The following is a 16,602-nucleotide window of genomic DNA, read 5'->3' as shown; positions in this document are numbered from 1 at the left end:
CATATTGCCATTTATTGTGTATGAATACTGCAGTTTGGGATTAGAGCAGGGTAGAAAAAATGATTTGGAAGTATTCGGATCCTTTACCTTAAGTAATACACCCAAACCACAATGTAAAAAGAATCCATTTCAGTAATTATGTTATGCATTTAAAATCCTACTTAAGGACAGAAGCATTATCAGCAAAATGTACTTAAGGCATTCAAAAGTGAAGTAATCTTTCTGCAGTAAAATGTCTCCTGTGACTAGGCCTGTAACAGTTATTAAATAACTGTCTAACCGCAACACATAATCGCGATTATTTTGAATAGCCACAAATAAAGCATTAGAGCATTTTTTTAATGCGATTGGTCACACGTAGCGTCACCTACAGTAACATTAGCTAGCCTATGACACTTGGCATGTGCGTGCCGGTGTAAACAGGAAGCAGATTGTCTGAAGTTACTCTGCAGTTGAAAATCATGGATGTATAAGTTTAAAATACAGGTTTTTTTTTGGCTTGGACCGACGACGGGGTGGAACTGTTACTGAAAGATATGTAAGCTACCTAAGACTGACTGCTGTGCGTCGTCATTTCCAAAGGTCCCCTTTCTGCCCGTCCAGAATACATAGCACTCCCAGAGTTTTCAAACTCAAACGGGGTCAGCAGTGTTTCCAAATGTCTCCGTTTTAGGGGCTCGGGAAATGCCGAATGAGTTTGGACGCAAGGCGTAAACGTAGCAAAATATATTTGTTTTTAAACGAAAAACGTAGTGATGTGGATCTAGCCTTTAGGACAAAAAGACAAAGGTTCTAGAGTCTGTGGAGACAATAGACTGTATAAGGAAAGTTGGAGACGGTGAGTCAGCAGAAACATATGAACCAAGCTGCCGGGAAGACAGAGGACAGAGACACAACTTGACTAACAGTGGAGAAGGAAGCATGTATCTGGTTACTACACTGTCCAAAACACAGTTGAACCACTTCTTATTTTAAGTCAAGAGAGTAAAATATCTTTTTTTCTTCATAATTATTAGTATTAATTGATTGACATTCACATCCAGGCCGGGGTTACCATTTCCCTCCATGTATGACTGTGACTGTGTATCCAGTACAGAGATGAGATCTAACTGTTTAATAGTGTTAATAAGTGGTAAACACTCCTTTTGTATGTACCATAAAAAGCCATGAAAATACAAGCAACAAGGCTTACTAAGACAGGAAAACATCTGAGTATATGGGCTCCTTCTGCATAAAATCACAGAATTATGACGTGTGACCACACGGTGGCGCAGTTGTACCGTGTAGCTGACTGTAGGCCTTCCTCCTCCCCAAGGAACTCAACTTCCCATATTCAAATATGGAGAATGTGTATACAGGCTGTTCTCAGTTATCAACCTGACTTGTTTTCTTCATCTAACAGCAGTAAACAGACATAGAGCTCCTCCCATGCGGCTGTCTGATATGAGAGGTATGAGAGACAGGTCCTACCTGTTCTGGACTGTATGACAACAGGAATGTGGCTGTCACACAAACACAAACACGCACACACACACACACACACACACAAATAACCACACAAAAGACACACACACACACACACACACACACACACACACTCACAAAGACACACATGCACACACACACTCACAAAGACACACAAACACACACACACAAAAGCACACACACACACACACACACACACACACACACACACACACACACACGCTCTACTCTGATTTTGAATGTGTATCTAAACGTTGTGCTTGCTGGTTCTTGGACATGTGGACATATTGACGTTAAAAGCCTTTCTTGGCTATGAATGTTCTCTCCATGGCCTTGGTTTACACATCTACTGTATGATCAGGCTGATTGGATTTGTAGTTTTTCTTGATTGCTTTGACCTGCTTAAAGAAACTGGGATCCACTCGGTTTTCATCATCACTGTCTCAGCAGAGCAGAAGACACCTCTTGCAAATGTGTTAACCCTTTCTCATTGGATGGACACATTTCCCCCACCCTTTAGCAGAACAGTTAACACGGATGTCATTCAAGCAGTCCAAACTCCATTGTTTTAGCTTTGGTAACCAAACAGAAACCATCTGTTCCTAACTATTAGAAACTACCTACATCAGTATGAAATCACTGCAGCACCTGTTTGACACTCCTTCACACAAATCTTCAATTAGCAATCAGTCTACAGGCCTTAAAGGTGCAGCGTCTGTGTTGTTCTTTGCCAACATGGATGGAAGAGGTCTAAGACAGAAGAGACTGAGTATCAATAGTGGCTGTTTCTTATACTCTACAGTAATAGATGGTTATACTTTACTGTAATATATTTTATTTTAAATTTTCTTAATTTCTCATACTCATGGTTTACATGTATTATGGGTAATATTTACAGTATTTCAGTTTTAGGCAAATATGACAACAAATGTCACTGGCATGAAAGCTACGTAGAGTAATAGGCTACAATGACAAGCAATGGTCGCACTGAGTGCTGTATTTAGTATTTTGTTGTCCACTGTGTAATGGTTGATTGGAAGAGCTCATACACTTGTTTGCAAGTTGTGTCGTTTGAAGCAACATTTTCTTTTGTTGCATATTTTAAATGTTTTGGCACGGTTAGAGCCTTTTGCAAACAAAATGTCATTTTGACCATGAGTGCCACTGTTTCGGCCTGTGTGTTAACTGTTTTGAAAAATGTGGAGTTTGAGTTGACTGCTGCGTCAAAGCAATCAAGAAAAACTGTAAAACACCTGTCCTAGACCCTAATATACCAGTCAGATGACTGTTGGAGTCGATCCTGAAAAAGGCAGTCCGCTAAAATGTTGACTTTCAGAACTTGAAATTATGAGTGTCGCTTTCTCCTCACTTATTTTGTCTAACATCTCTGATACTACCACCTTCACAATCAGTGTGAAGAAAAGGGACAGGAAAACATGATCAGGTGAAACAGCAAAGAGCTGAATTCCAGTCAGAGTTGAGTGTGCACTGTACACTGAAGGAGAAATGCACAAATGGAATGGAGCCATTGCGTGAGGAGAGAAACAAGATGAGGCAGGCTGATGGGAGTTTGGCCGCAGGAAACATATTCTTTGTAAATCTTTACAATCATTCCCCGAAAGAACCAAGCAGGCCTGCCATGTTTAATGACCCAAATTTTCCTCAAAACTTGCCATTTTCAGCGTGTAGCTTGCTAGCTCGAGGTTTGTTGTTATTTCCCATAGCGAAGGGATTTTGAGAACGGCAACACACAGAGAGCGGAAGGTGAGGGGCAAAGCCAAACATCAGGCTTTATCCTGGAAATGTACTTCTGTTGATCCAGACTACGTTACAATGGATAAAAGAGCAGGCGTAGCTCCAGAACAGTACTGTATGTACAGTACAGGTGCCACTCAAAGTCCTAGACACCACCTGCTTTCTGTAAAACATACAAGAGCTGCTGTGTCAAAGCATCCTGATTATTGCTGTGATTTACTGAGGAAAACATATAATTACGTCTTGTAGCTAGATAAAAACTACACTCAAGTATCCAAAAGAAAAGTCTGTTTGCCTCAGTGGTGATAATCAGGGAGGGGCCAGGGCTGTATCCTTTTTCACTTTTGTCGGCCTGATTTATCCCGCTGGGATCAAACTGGACACCTTCCAAAATGTAGCTTCCAGGTACCGTACATGGGGATTTTCAGCCTGTCAAGACATAAAATAGGAGGACAGAAGTAAGGACAGAAGCAAAGAGGAAAGGGGAGAAAGATGGAAAGACAGCAGATATGAAGGGAGAAAAGAAGAATGGTTTTAGTGATACTGTGTGAGCTTATCTCCTGTTTAATAAGCAACATAACACACCCATCAGATAAATGGGATGTGAATATATGTTGTGTGACTATATGTTGCTCAATTGTAAAACAATATATAAGTTAGAAGAAAGATATTAAACTTCTGAATGTGCTTATTTAGGGCCAACAATTCAAAACCAGAAAGTTGTTATAACAGTTATGTCCATATTAATCCAAGGAAGAGAATTCAACAATTCAAGAGTTTTAATGAACTGAACAAAGGGATATTAGATATTTACAAGTCAGGGAATATTATGGAAGATATCAGAAGAGGATTGGCATTCTATGAAACACAACACACATGGATCACATGTCATATGAAAAGCAAACAGCTTTGTCCACATGAATACTAACCATTCCCACATCTTCCGGTCAAAAGATGAATGTTAAAGCGTAACTCTCGCCAAAAATGCAACCTAGGGTCTTTTTGTGAATGTACCCGAGTCAAACTTTCATTTAAAAGCATATTTAGGACGGAAACGCCACTTTTAAGATTTACCGTATTCTCGTTTTCGGTCAAATGGCCTTTTGAATGGGAGAGCTAGGGGCACTTTTATGATAGCATCAAAATCACTATTTTTAAAACACTAAGAAGGCTCGACACAACAAGTATCACCAGGGGCTCTACACATGAACTCGAGCATTGAGAACATTGTTTGTGTACCCAGAGTTTACTAAAAAGAGAGGTTTTGAGCAACTCACGTTAGCAGTTGTTTACGCTATCCGCCATCTCGTCAATCAAAAAGAATCCATCTCCGAATGCGAATGAACGGACTCCATAGGAGGAAATGTCATTCTTATATGAGGTTCCTTTTTCAACTACGAGGTCAATATTGTTTTTCAATAACGACAAAACAACAAATTATACGTGCATTTATATGGAACTAAGCTTTAGGAGCGTTCCATCTTTACTCTCCTCCCTGTTACGTTTGCATTCGGAGATCACCTAGATGGACGGCGACCGGAAAAACAACCAATGTACAAACAACAAACAATGTTCTCAATGCTCGAGTTCATGTGTAGAGCCTCTGGTGATACTTCGAGCAAAGTTTCATGTTGTGTCGAGCCTTCTTAGTGCTTTAAAACTGGTGATTTTGATTTTATCATAGTAGTGCCCCTAGCTCTCCTATTCAAAAGGCCATTTGACCGAAAACGAGAATACGGTGAATCTTAAAAGTGGCGTTTCCGTCCTAATTATGCTTTTAAATGAAAGTTTGACTCGGGTACGTTCACAAAAAGACCCTAGGTTGCATTTTGGCGAGAGTTACGCTTTAAGAGACATTTAGGTTATGAGATCCCTATGGACAGTATGATACTGTATTCTGGTTTGATAACTGAAGAAGCCACTTGTATCTCTATAAAGTCTTGAAAGAGTAAGCCTTGTGCCTGTAAAAAGCCAAACGGGTTTAAACACATTTAAACACTTGATGGGCAGTAAGAGAAATATTAAGTTAAGTTACGGTTAAGGTGAATACATGCAGGGATACGCCGGTTACTGAAGGAGTTCTCTACCTCTGTAACTCTGATTATAACCGGGGTAAGGTGTTTACATGACGTGTGACGTTTGCCTTAACCTGAATATAATCGGTGTTGACTTACACTAAAGAAAACAAAGCACAGAGAGAGGAGAGAACCATTTCTGTTTCTAAACCCAGTGAACTTAGAAGAATGTAGCTCTGCAGGTAACAATGATTGATTTCATCCATTCACTTTGTTTTAATTAATCACAGCAGCAGGACACAAAAAACCTTGTGAGTTTTTAAAATAAATAAAAAAGTCAAACGGCTCAGTCAGTCATGTTCAGGTGGCGTGATTGTGAAATAGTCCTCTCAATTTCCAATTCCCATTCATTTTTTTATTTTATTGATTATGTCAACTCATAACTACTATCACACTACAAATGTATAGAGAGCCAACAATTCCCACAAGAGCAATTGCACTTAATGCAGCGGTGGCGAGGCAAAATCTACGGTGGCCGACAGGGGCAAACGCACCGCAACTTAAGAAAACTCATGCAAATAGACACAAAAAAAAGCTAATTAAGAAAACATCTTCATTCATTTGACAACACATGTACAACCAAATACATAAAAGCGCTGCAAATACAGAAACGATGCAAAATGAAAAGCACAAAAACCCCGAAAACAAATGCAACAGAAAAAAAACGCTGCATCCTGTTTACACAACGGAAATTCCTCCAGGCCTCTAGGGGGAGCGCTAAGTGATACAGCTTGATGTTTGACGAGAGAGAGAGAGAGGTTTGTTTTGGAAACGGGAAGAAAAGAGTAGTTAAAAAGGTGCCTATTCATTTTTACGTTTGGCCCTAGTCTTTTACAGTATTATAAAAGAGCAACAGGTTTACGTAGCTAGCGTGTTAGAGACTGACTTCTACAAGAGCTGGCTAGCTTAACACTAGTTAACACTAGTTGCCCATATATGTTACTGAAAAGTAGCTTATTGCCCTACTGAACACTTATTAATAATCAAATACAAAAATTACAAATTATCCACTCTCTCTGACATAACCTCGCCTTCTGTTGTGTAAACAGGATGCAGCGTTTTTCTGTTGCATTTGTTTTTGGAGTTTGTGTGCTTTTCATTTTGCATCGTTTCTGTATTTGCAGCACGTTTGTGTATTTGGTCGTGTTGTGTGTATTTGCAGCGCGTTTGTGTATTTGGTCGTGTTGTGTGTATTTGCAGCGCGTTTGTGTATTTGGTCGTGTTGTGTGTATTTGCAGCGCGTTTGTGTATTTGGTCGTGTTGTGTGTATTTGCAGCGCGTTTGTTAAATGCTGCGCATGTGTTGTCAAATGAATGATGTTTTTGTAAATTTGCTTGTGTTTTGTCTACTTGCATTGTGTTTTCTTAAAGGTGCACTATGAGTTCCTGCATGGTTTCAGCGCGATTTCATTTTTGTCTCAAATCGTAGGCATCTCTCCTTGATCCGCTAGCTGCCTGCCCCCTGAACACACAGTGAAAAAGCCCGGTCTCGGGAGACAGCACAGAGGTCGTAAACGTCAAACAAACACTAGGGGCACAGGCTGTGCACCAAAATACAACAAACTGCGTTGCAGCCAATCACCGACAAGATGATTGGGGGAGGGGGTGGGGGTTAATAACAGTTAGTCAGTAAGTCATGACAGTTACGGAAAGTGGGGGGGGGGGTGAGCTTGCTCTGTTTTGTTTGGTATTTACTTGGAACTTCAACAGAAGTGACGTCATGCAGGAACTCATAAGTTGCAGGACGTTTGCCCCTGTCGGCCACCGTATAAACCTCCGTTGAACAGGCAAAAACCTTGAACAGAACCTGGCTCTAGGTGGGCGGCCATCTCAACCAGGTGGACATGCAATTTCAGTAACAGTAAAGATAATACAACTATGACTAATAATCAGAAACATTTGCAGCAATGAATAATTAGCAAAGAATGAACGAGTGTGTCGATGAAAGTAAACATATCCCTTTACTGATGATTATAGATATCATGTAGCGTAGGCTGTAGATTGTGGGTCTATTCTTATTTTTAACAAACTGGTATGTCTACTGTTGTCTATGGAGCACACTGGTGACACAACAAAGCTTGCTCAGTTTCACTAAGCGTTTCCAGCTCTAATCAGTCAATCTGGCAGTGTTACTGGCACCATCCCCTCCCTTCTTTTTCCTAGTTGTGACATCTTGTTGAGAAGCAGTTCTGAGCAGCTTGTTTAAATGGAGTAACTGTATCAAATCAGAAAGTTGGTGAAACAATGAGTATGAGCTTAATGTTAAACATGTTGAACTGCAAAATCCAGCCCGAGTCTACACTATTATGCTATCCGCTCTTTAAAACCCTCTAAAGCCTAACAGAGACAAAGATACGCCTATCTACTGTAGCTTGGATTGTACCTCATTTGTACATTGCTTTGGACAAAATAAAAGTGTCTGCCAAATGAATACATGTAAATGTTGTCCACATGTCTTGCAGTTTGTAGCATTCAACAGAAACTGCAAATAAGTTTTAGTTATGTTACTCATAACTCTATATAACTCTAATGCTGGTTAGACAACCTCCTCTGTGTGTGTGTGTGTGCGTGCGTGCGTGCGTGCGTGCGTGCGTGTGTGTGTGTGTGTGTGTGTGTGTGTCTCAGCCTTTGTCCATGACAGTGTAGTGAGTCAGTAAACCATCAGGAGAACCACACCCAGCAAAAAGTATTTCTGTTGGTTTAAATACGCAAGTATGGGGAAGGATAGATAAGTGTGTGTGTGTGTGTGTGTGTGTGTGTGTGTGTGTGTGTGTGTGTGTGTCTTGGCCACTCCTTTCTGAAAAATCTTCTGAGTGAGTTTCAACACACTATGGCCTCAGGTGTGTGTGACACGTGTGTACTGTGGGACATGCTTTTACCGGTAGACACTTCCTCCAATGCACACGTGCCCATGCGCTCACACACGCACACACTGCACCCCTACACTTGCAACACGATGAACACAGTTTGACACGTAGTTTGTAAGTGTTAGACATGGGAAGGACTCCTCTTGTAACGGAGCGGGACAGTGGCCTGGTGGTTCAGGACATGTGTCACGTGGCTGCATCATTCCCAGTTTTACTTTGGAACCTTTGATGCATATCGTCCCCGCTCTCTCTGTTTCCTGTCTGACTCTACTGCAGCCTAGGTGGCACCAGAGTCAACAGCGTTTGAATCCAGTGCGATGGAGTACACTGACAACATAATCAAAGTACTTACAGACTGGACTGGAAAACATAACAATTAGACAGTAACATGATCATGTATGAGGTTTTTTTTTATTTTTTTTTTTACTAAATTACAAATGCATTCTATGGAATTGCTCCATATTCAACAAAGCCAAAGACATACATTTTGAAATACAGCGTTGTATTGCTTCTGTCCTTTGTTTTATTGCTAAATATGTGGATATTGTAGATCAACAGAAAGTTGAAGAATTAATCCTCAAGCTAACCACATTCTTTAAATGACATTACAAATTACATTTACATTACATAGTATCATTATTGTTAATACACTGTTAAATAAAGAAGAGGCTACATTTTATATTCACAAACACAAATTCTGTCGACCTGTTGGCTGCCTTTTCTTTTAGAAAGCCCTATGAAAAGGTTCTCATGTAAAACATAATGGGCCACGCCTCAACCACACCTGTAATCACCTGCATATACCTGTTCTATTCTGCCTGCCCCGTTTGTCTCAGGTTGCTCGATCCCCCGCCCCCCCAAGAAATATAATAGTTTTGAATCAACCATATTGTTGAATGAAATGTGTGAGAGTTTGTATCTGCACTGTAACCTATTGACTATAAAGTGCTCTACATTTACTGCCCATTTCATTTCAGTGTGAAATGTATGCTCTATATAGCCTGATGCGCCAGATTGTTTGCTGTCACACAACAGATTTTTGTGTGATATGTGATCCTGCGATCATGAATCCAGCTGCAGTGCAAGGTAATGGAACAAAAAAAGCAGAGTCATGTACTACTTTCAACAATCCCACAGTGCAATGTGCCACATTTGATAGATGTGAAAATTTTGTTCCCGTGACTTATTTGAATGAATGGACATTTTCAATGGCAGAGACAGTCTTCAACGTCAATTGCAAAAACTTATAGTCATCGGCCGTACTGACAAATACAAACACATACAGTGCGTCAGGGTATGCTCAAGGCTGCTGCTGTGATCAAAGTCCAGACCAGCCATCTGCTGCTCCCTGTAAATACATGTGCTGCGTCAGCTGAAAAGACACACATGGGTGCAGTCAGTCTGAGGACAGTTTTCAGTGTATTTCTGTTTGAATGTTTGCAGCAGCAGCCTTTCAGATGTTGCATTAAATATGTATATCAATGCAGTGGGTAAGAAAGGGTTACCCCAGTCAGAATCAACAAAAAGAAGCCTCTGCTGTTTTTCGAGCAAAGGACCAACTGGCTGGTCCAAGTTTTGACTATATGAATTGCTATATTTTCATACTGCATAAAACATGTGGAGACTTTGTTTTCATGTTTTAAAGGGTACCCTTTTTTTCAACCTGTGTTTAAAGTGACTGTTGGAAACAACAATCTTTGACATTGGTCCAGTATTGAGCGAGATCGCTAACAAGCTACAATGTAAGTTAACAGGGCAATTGTCCAGCTTGTATTTACCTTCATAAAAGTGCTCGTTTTGCCACTGACAGGCTCAGATTAATATTCTAAGTGTCTGACAACATTATGGAAAGGATCCTTTCAGAGATAGACCTTTAAAACCTCTTTGAGACCTTTCTGTTTAACCAGAAAACTGTTTTGAAGTTGCTAGCTCTAAACCCACCAGACTCCATTTAAAAAAACAATACTTTTAGCGTGCATAGAGCCAACATTTTTTCACGTGTAAATCTGTAAACTATGTGTTTATTTCAACCAAAACTGGAGTTGTGATGGTTGGAAAAGTGAAAGACAACTGAAAAACTGCTTTTCATAGTTGTATTGTGTTTGTCGATTTCGAATGAAGTGTCTTTTACGATGCTAAAATGACTGTTTATTTACATGGAGTCTGGTGGGTTTAGCGAACCCAATTTCACGGATGTTTTTGTTTTAAAAAAGGATCTTACTCTTTAACAGAAAGGTCGACCTCCTTAGAAATCCTTTCCATAATGTTTATAGACACTTAGAATATTAATCTGAGCCTGTCAGTGGCAAAACGAGCACTTTTGGGAACGTAAATACAAGCTGGACAATTGCCCTGTTAACTTACAGTGTAGCTTGTTTCTCCGCTGCCGACTGCAGTGATCCCGCTCAATACTGGACCAATGTCAAAGATTGTTGTTCCCATCAGTCACTTAGACACAAAAACATAGGAAAATAGAGTCCAGGTTGAAAAAGACGGTAGTTACCCTTTAAGGGCTGCATTGTTTACATCATCGTGCAGTCTTCTTCTATGCACTGGTATATTGCTATTTGTTAACAACACCACCTATTAATATGCATTACCATGTTCTGCAGTCACAACATATGTGTATGTGATCACCCTGTGCTCTCTTGGTATACATGTGTGTCTGCAATGTAATTGTTTGACCAAAACAGCAGTAAAACCCTGTGATGTGTTGGACCCCTACTGCAGTAGAGCAATGTTGGGACGAGCAGGTAACCATGTACTTAGTCTGGATCGACAGTGGTTCTGTACCGGTTCCTGCGCTGCCTGAAGTTCTTCCGGATGTCCCTCACTTCCCGCCTTCTTTGTGTTTACTATAAACTCTGGTTGCATCAAGAAACATTAACCAGAACCTCGGAGCAACGTTACACGCTGAAAATGTCAAGTTTTGAAGAAAATTTGGATTGTGCAACAAGGCAGGCCTGCTTGGTTTGTTCTGGGAATAATTGTAAAGATTTACAAAGAATGATGTTATCGGATGGAATAGATCAAATTCTCATTTGGCGGGGGTTGTGACGCCCCTGGGGGCCTGGTCAGGACGCTCCGTCTCTGCCTTGCCTTTCTCACCACTTATGGCGCTTACCTACTGCTAGTACCAGCTCTACCATCTCCACCAAGGGCTGTAGTCTAATTATATATATATATATTTTCTTTTTTTCTTTTTTTTTCGTGGCTCAGAATGGGCCTTTTTGGGGAACATATGAAAGTGGGGGGTAGGACATTTTCAGCATCAAACTTCATTTTCTGCATTCTGATAATTTTTTTAATGCACCAATTTATGTTGGAAATTATTTATGTGAAGGAAATACAAGTAACAATTCAAAGTATAAAAATATAATGGAATATAAGGCAGTAAGTGGGGACCTGGGCCCCGGATCCTAAAGTTGACCCCAAAGTCCTGCTCGTTTGATAAGTGTGAACACATCCATCCCCAAGTCCACTTCATTTGTGCTCCCATATGGTTTGCATCAGGTGTAAAAAACCAACTGTACCAAAACACGGACGTTGACTCCACCTATATTCCACCTTGATATTTATCTTCAGCCATTTGATAGTCATACTATTATTTAACTGTATGTAATTCCATACTATTCTGTAAACAAATATTGCAGCATTGTGGGGTCGGTCAAATCTGTGTTTTTCCGACTTTATTTCACGGGCACTGAAAGCAACTCCTCCGATTGGTCAAAACTTTCAAAAGCATCATGGGAAAGCTAAAACTGCTTTAGCATCACAGATAACGACAATAAATATCAAGAAATATGAGTTCCAGGAAAAGAAGCGGAAGAAGACTTTGGACCGGTCTTTTACACTTCTCAGCATACTGAACACACTCATGAGCGCTCAGGACTCGCAGCCTTCTCTATACAGTCTATGCTCGCACCCGCCGTGCTGCTGTGTGTGCTTGAAAAACACGGAGAAGGATTGGGCGCAACCAAGTCTCACACAGAGGCGGCGGGGGGGGGGGTGTTGTGTGTTTTTCTTTACTTGCCAATTACATTGAATCTAGAAAGCCAACCACTTATCATCTTTTATAAGAGTTAATATTTACATTCATCATCATGATAAGAATTTTTATTATTTTTATTTGTGTGTGTGTGTATGGAAGGGGGGACTGCATATTGTTTATTTGTATCCGTTTTTAAGATTGGTTTGTCCACTTCTGCATCTTGACCACCCAAATCTCACACAATAAATCACACCAACACGTTAAAAAGTAATAAACAGATAAAATAACTGGTAGTGTCGGAAATTATCAATGGTATTCATTTTAGCCCCGGGGCCTTTTTAATACCTGGTTTCAGTACCCATCCCTACGAGAGAAAAAAAGTGCACATTAATCAAAAATGGTCATACCTCTGATTATTTTGGAGACAATAGACTAATAAATCGGTGCATATACAACCGCTGTGTTGACAGCCAACAAACATCTCTTTTCCTTCGTCGTTTATTCGTCAACAAGGCAAAAAGCAGGAATGTCGTGGCAGAGTCAACTGAAGCTGACTTGCGATTGGTCAGTTTGGCAGTCACTGTGTGCGACTTAAGTGTGACTCGAATCCCCATCTCTGGCTCGGACGTACTGTTGATGTTCTAGTAATAAACCCAGAGCTGCTGATGAGTTACGGCATAGTTTATAATGTGTATATGCTCTGCAGAACCCAGTGACAATTAGAATGACTCCTCCACCAGTCAAGTGTTTTTGCAGAACATCATGTTGTCACAGTGAAGTTGACCATGACCTTTTTGGGTATAAAATGTCATCGCTTCACCATTTCATCCTATTTGACATTTATGAATAATTAGCGGAGAAATTCTTGAGTTACATGTGGGCCTATAGCCCAAAACCTGTTTTGTGATTTCACAGTGAACTTAAAGGTCCAATATGTAATATATTTACTGTAATAAATCCAAAAAAAAAGACCCCAATGCGTCGTCAGATATTAAGGAAACATGCTAAGTTGAAATACTGTCTTTTCTGACAACAATGCTAATGCCAGTATTTTCTCCTTTTTGAAATTTCCGTTCCGTGACGGAATTTCTGTTTTGGCCTGTGTGTTGTTATCAACTGCCCAGTTTGTCAGCCAGGCCGGGTTGCCAGATATAACTGGAAAAACGTAAACCCAGCACACTACAGTTGTAATGTTAGTACAGCTATGAAAGCAGCAAACAAACGAAAAGGATCAACGGAGATAGATACTACCCGACTTAAAAAAAACAGTTGCATGACCAGAGACGTAAAAAACCCCGGGTAAATATTGGAGATGTATTTGAAAGATGGAGACAGCTTAGAGCCCAAAAGGACGCATGTTATTTTTAGCGGTTCTCACCGTAATTCTAAGACGAGGAAGTGTGTCTGTCCGTCGGGTGGAAAGGACGGCGTGGTTTTTGTGTTTTTAGCGGTTCCTACCGTAATTCTAAGCCGAAAAAGGGTGCCTGTCAGTTGGGTACAGATCTCCACGTGAGCACGGGCTTTTATGACTGTCAGTATAGCCAGGGTCTAACGGAAGCTACTCCGCTGTGCTGTGAAGTAATGTCTGGCAACCACCGTGAACTTCGAGTCTGGGGAGGAGGGGGCGGGGGAGACGACTCTCTCCAAGATTTTGAATTTGTACTGCAGTAACTATTTTAAACACTACCTGTCAGTGTTACATATTGCACATTTAACCACCAAAATCTAATTATTTCAGTCCAAGTGGACGTTTGTGCCAAATGTTAAGAAATTCCCTCCAGGGCGTCCTGAGATATCGTGTTCACAAGAATGGGACGTACGGACGTACGTACAGACTGACAACCTGAAAACACGCAGGTGGGTTTAGGTCACAAGGCCTGGTTTATCTGTCAAAGTGTGCTATATAAAATTGTAACATCACACCCCATAAAAGGGAGTATAATTTCAGAACACAGTGTCCATTACCAGCTGTAGAATGTCACTACGAAGCCAGGGCGTACACCTAGCAGTTTCATCTATCCATAGAAGTCATGAGACAAGGGCCTTCAACAATATGCTCCCTGTCACAGAGCAACAGAATGAGTCAAGGAGCCCTCAGATGTCATGAAAGAATAAGGCTGGTATTATTCTATATTTTTCTTAGTCAACAAATCCCATGTGTTAGTCCGTCTCTCGATACATGATGTAAAAAAAACTAAAAGAAATGCTTACAGACCTACAGTATAAGTTTCATTTTTAATAAGTGATGGTAAAGAAGGAGAATGTCAGCCAGTCAAACAGTGGTGTTTTTAATAGTTACTGATAATGGAGCTCTACTGCACAGAGGCATAAGATATTTCAGGCTTTGGATACACGCACACACACACACTGGCAATTAGCAGTCTCCACTTAGGATTAGTAGAAAACAAGAAAAATATAGAATACCATCAATTTATCCTTTATTGGGCTGGCCACTGCAATCCCAATTTCACAACCATTAACTTGAATAAAAATAAATGTATACAACTTGTGCTGTCAAACAATACTTTGGATGAACATAATCTTCTAGTATTGTTGAACAGCAAGATAACGGTGCGGTGTTGCTTACCTTGTAGACAGGTTTCAGTTCACCCCAACTGTACTAAACACTTACCACCTCACTGTGGCTGCTTCTACTTTTACCATTCCTCTTGTAGCTTGTGGTGCTCATTTCACTAAATGTGGAGACCATTGCCTCCTGTGATACACCAATGAAAAGCTGAAGAGTCCTCTGACGCGATATGAGCCCACGTGAAAACCATCGACGTACATAGTGTAGACTCCTGATCCAGCACACTGACTCTTCAAACAGCCTAACTGACAGAGGAAGGGCAGAGGGCCGTCCAAATTCATTCCAGCTGCTGTGCAGCAGCAATGTAGTTTCCATTGTTTTGACGTTTATTGTCAGGCAGAATAACTGACCCACTTTGGGTACTACACATTTAACTAGAAAATGTTTAAGAAGACTTTGTGGGTTTATGTACTCCGACTTGATACTGATCAGTACTGCATGTGTAACACACATCGGCAGTGGAGGAGGAGAAGGAAGATCACTGGAAAACTGAAAAGCGTATCGTAAAAATACTCGTGTGTGGTGATGGGGGCCTTCAATTAGTTATTGACAATGCAATTTATATAAGACAAGACACATTTTCATTGTGCAGGTGCTTGATAATGACTTGTGCTTGGAGGTCTGACTTATGTAATATTTTTATTGGTATTTTTGGAGAAGACCATTTTACAACAGATTTAATAATAATTCAGAGCTCTAAAGAGAGAGGGAGAGAGCCAGAGTATCATTCTACCATTGACTGTTGCCATCAGCTGCTTATATTGTCAACAGGCAAACTCCTAATCACCATAGGAAAACAAAAAAGAAAACAAGAAAGGAAATCCAACATTTTTGATTAGTAAATAACATCCAGGGTTGCATCATTCAATTATTTCAGAAACAAAAAGGAGGAACAGATTTTAGGTTTACATGTATTAACATTTGCTCGGTAAAAGGGGGGGGGAGTGAAATAATTGATGAGTGAAAAGGGGAAAAGATGCTTTGAGATGTTTCCACTGGGATCAAAAAAAAAAAAATAAAAAAAAAAAATAACAGGGTCAGATGACTATCTTCTTAACTTCAGTTTCCAAAGAAACCTTACAAAAAGTCAACACTGAAAGGAGGACAGAGACAGGGATGGATGGGGGCGGGTGTGTGTCTGGGGTGGGGGCAGGGGGCTACAGCCTCCACATCCAAAAACCTGCTTTTTCATTCTTCTTTTCTTTCGGAGTGCAGAGTTTTATTATATTTACATATGAATATATAGATAACACAGCGTACAAAGGCATGTGTAAATCTATACATTTCCATTACATAGATAGTTATTATGGAAGGAGAGACACAGACTTTCTGTTTGTCGCTTGTCCAGGAAGAGAGACTTGTTGGTCCTGGTCACCAACGCTTCTGCAGCTCCGCTCTGGGCAGAGACCACTCAGAAACCTACAGACACAGACAGAAACACAGGCAGCGTTATTACCACAGTGTTCAGACGCCCACAGACAGACGGAGGGTGGCAGAGACACAGACGGAGACGCTGGCTCAACAGCAAAGCTGCAGGACGTTGACCCGGGAGTCCCGAGTGGTGAGGAAAGGGCAGGCGGTTAATTAAGAGGTATCACAGTGTGCAGGAGCTGTTGGCATCAGGCAGATGGCCTCGGGCGCCATCCCTCCGACCCAACGGGGCTCGCAGATCATTTGTTGCACTGCTGAACAAACCTGACTGAACCTGTGCGAGGATGCTGCGCCTTATAATATGTAGAGCACTTAAATAATAGGCGTTGAATAGGTCTAGAATAACGCCGAAGTGTTCCGTTATCTGTTGTATGTGGTTGAGTTAGGGCTGGGCGATATGCGGAAAATC

At 40.8% G+C, this 16,602-nt stretch overlaps 1 protein-coding gene and 1 long non-coding RNA gene across 4 annotated transcripts in view; both read right to left on the bottom strand.

Moving 5' to 3' along the window:
- LOC144524644 (uncharacterized) overlaps positions 1–12,302 on the bottom strand; it is a 12,567-nt gene extending 265 nt beyond the window's left edge. The window contains exons 1-2 of the long non-coding RNA XR_013502626.1: positions 10,546–12,302; positions 1–3,669 (exon numbers count right to left, since the gene is read on the bottom strand). The exon at positions 1–3,669 is cut by the window's left edge and continues 265 nt beyond it. This is a non-coding gene — a long non-coding RNA (uncharacterized LOC144524644). The remainder of the gene's footprint in view (positions 3,670–10,545) is intronic.
- A 3,685-nt stretch (positions 12,303–15,987) lies between these two features.
- Positions 15,988–16,602, bottom strand: part of csnk1a1 (casein kinase 1, alpha 1) — a 34,016-nt gene continuing 33,401 nt past the window's right edge. For all 3 annotated transcript variants that reach the window (XM_078261037.1, XM_078261039.1, XM_078261040.1), the window contains one exon: positions 15,988–16,181. In XM_078261037.1, coding sequence (XP_078117163.1) covers positions 16,174–16,181 — 8 coding nt within the window. In that variant the 3' untranslated portion in view covers positions 15,988–16,173. The remainder of the gene's footprint in view (positions 16,182–16,602) is intronic.

Source organism: Sander vitreus, chromosome 10 (assembly GCF_031162955.1).
Source record: "Sander vitreus isolate 19-12246 chromosome 10, sanVit1, whole genome shotgun sequence".
NCBI lineage: Eukaryota > Metazoa > Chordata > Actinopteri > Perciformes > Percidae > Sander > Sander vitreus.
The sequence above is the reverse complement of the archived record's forward strand: the minus strand, read 5'-3'. Positions and strand labels throughout refer to the sequence as shown.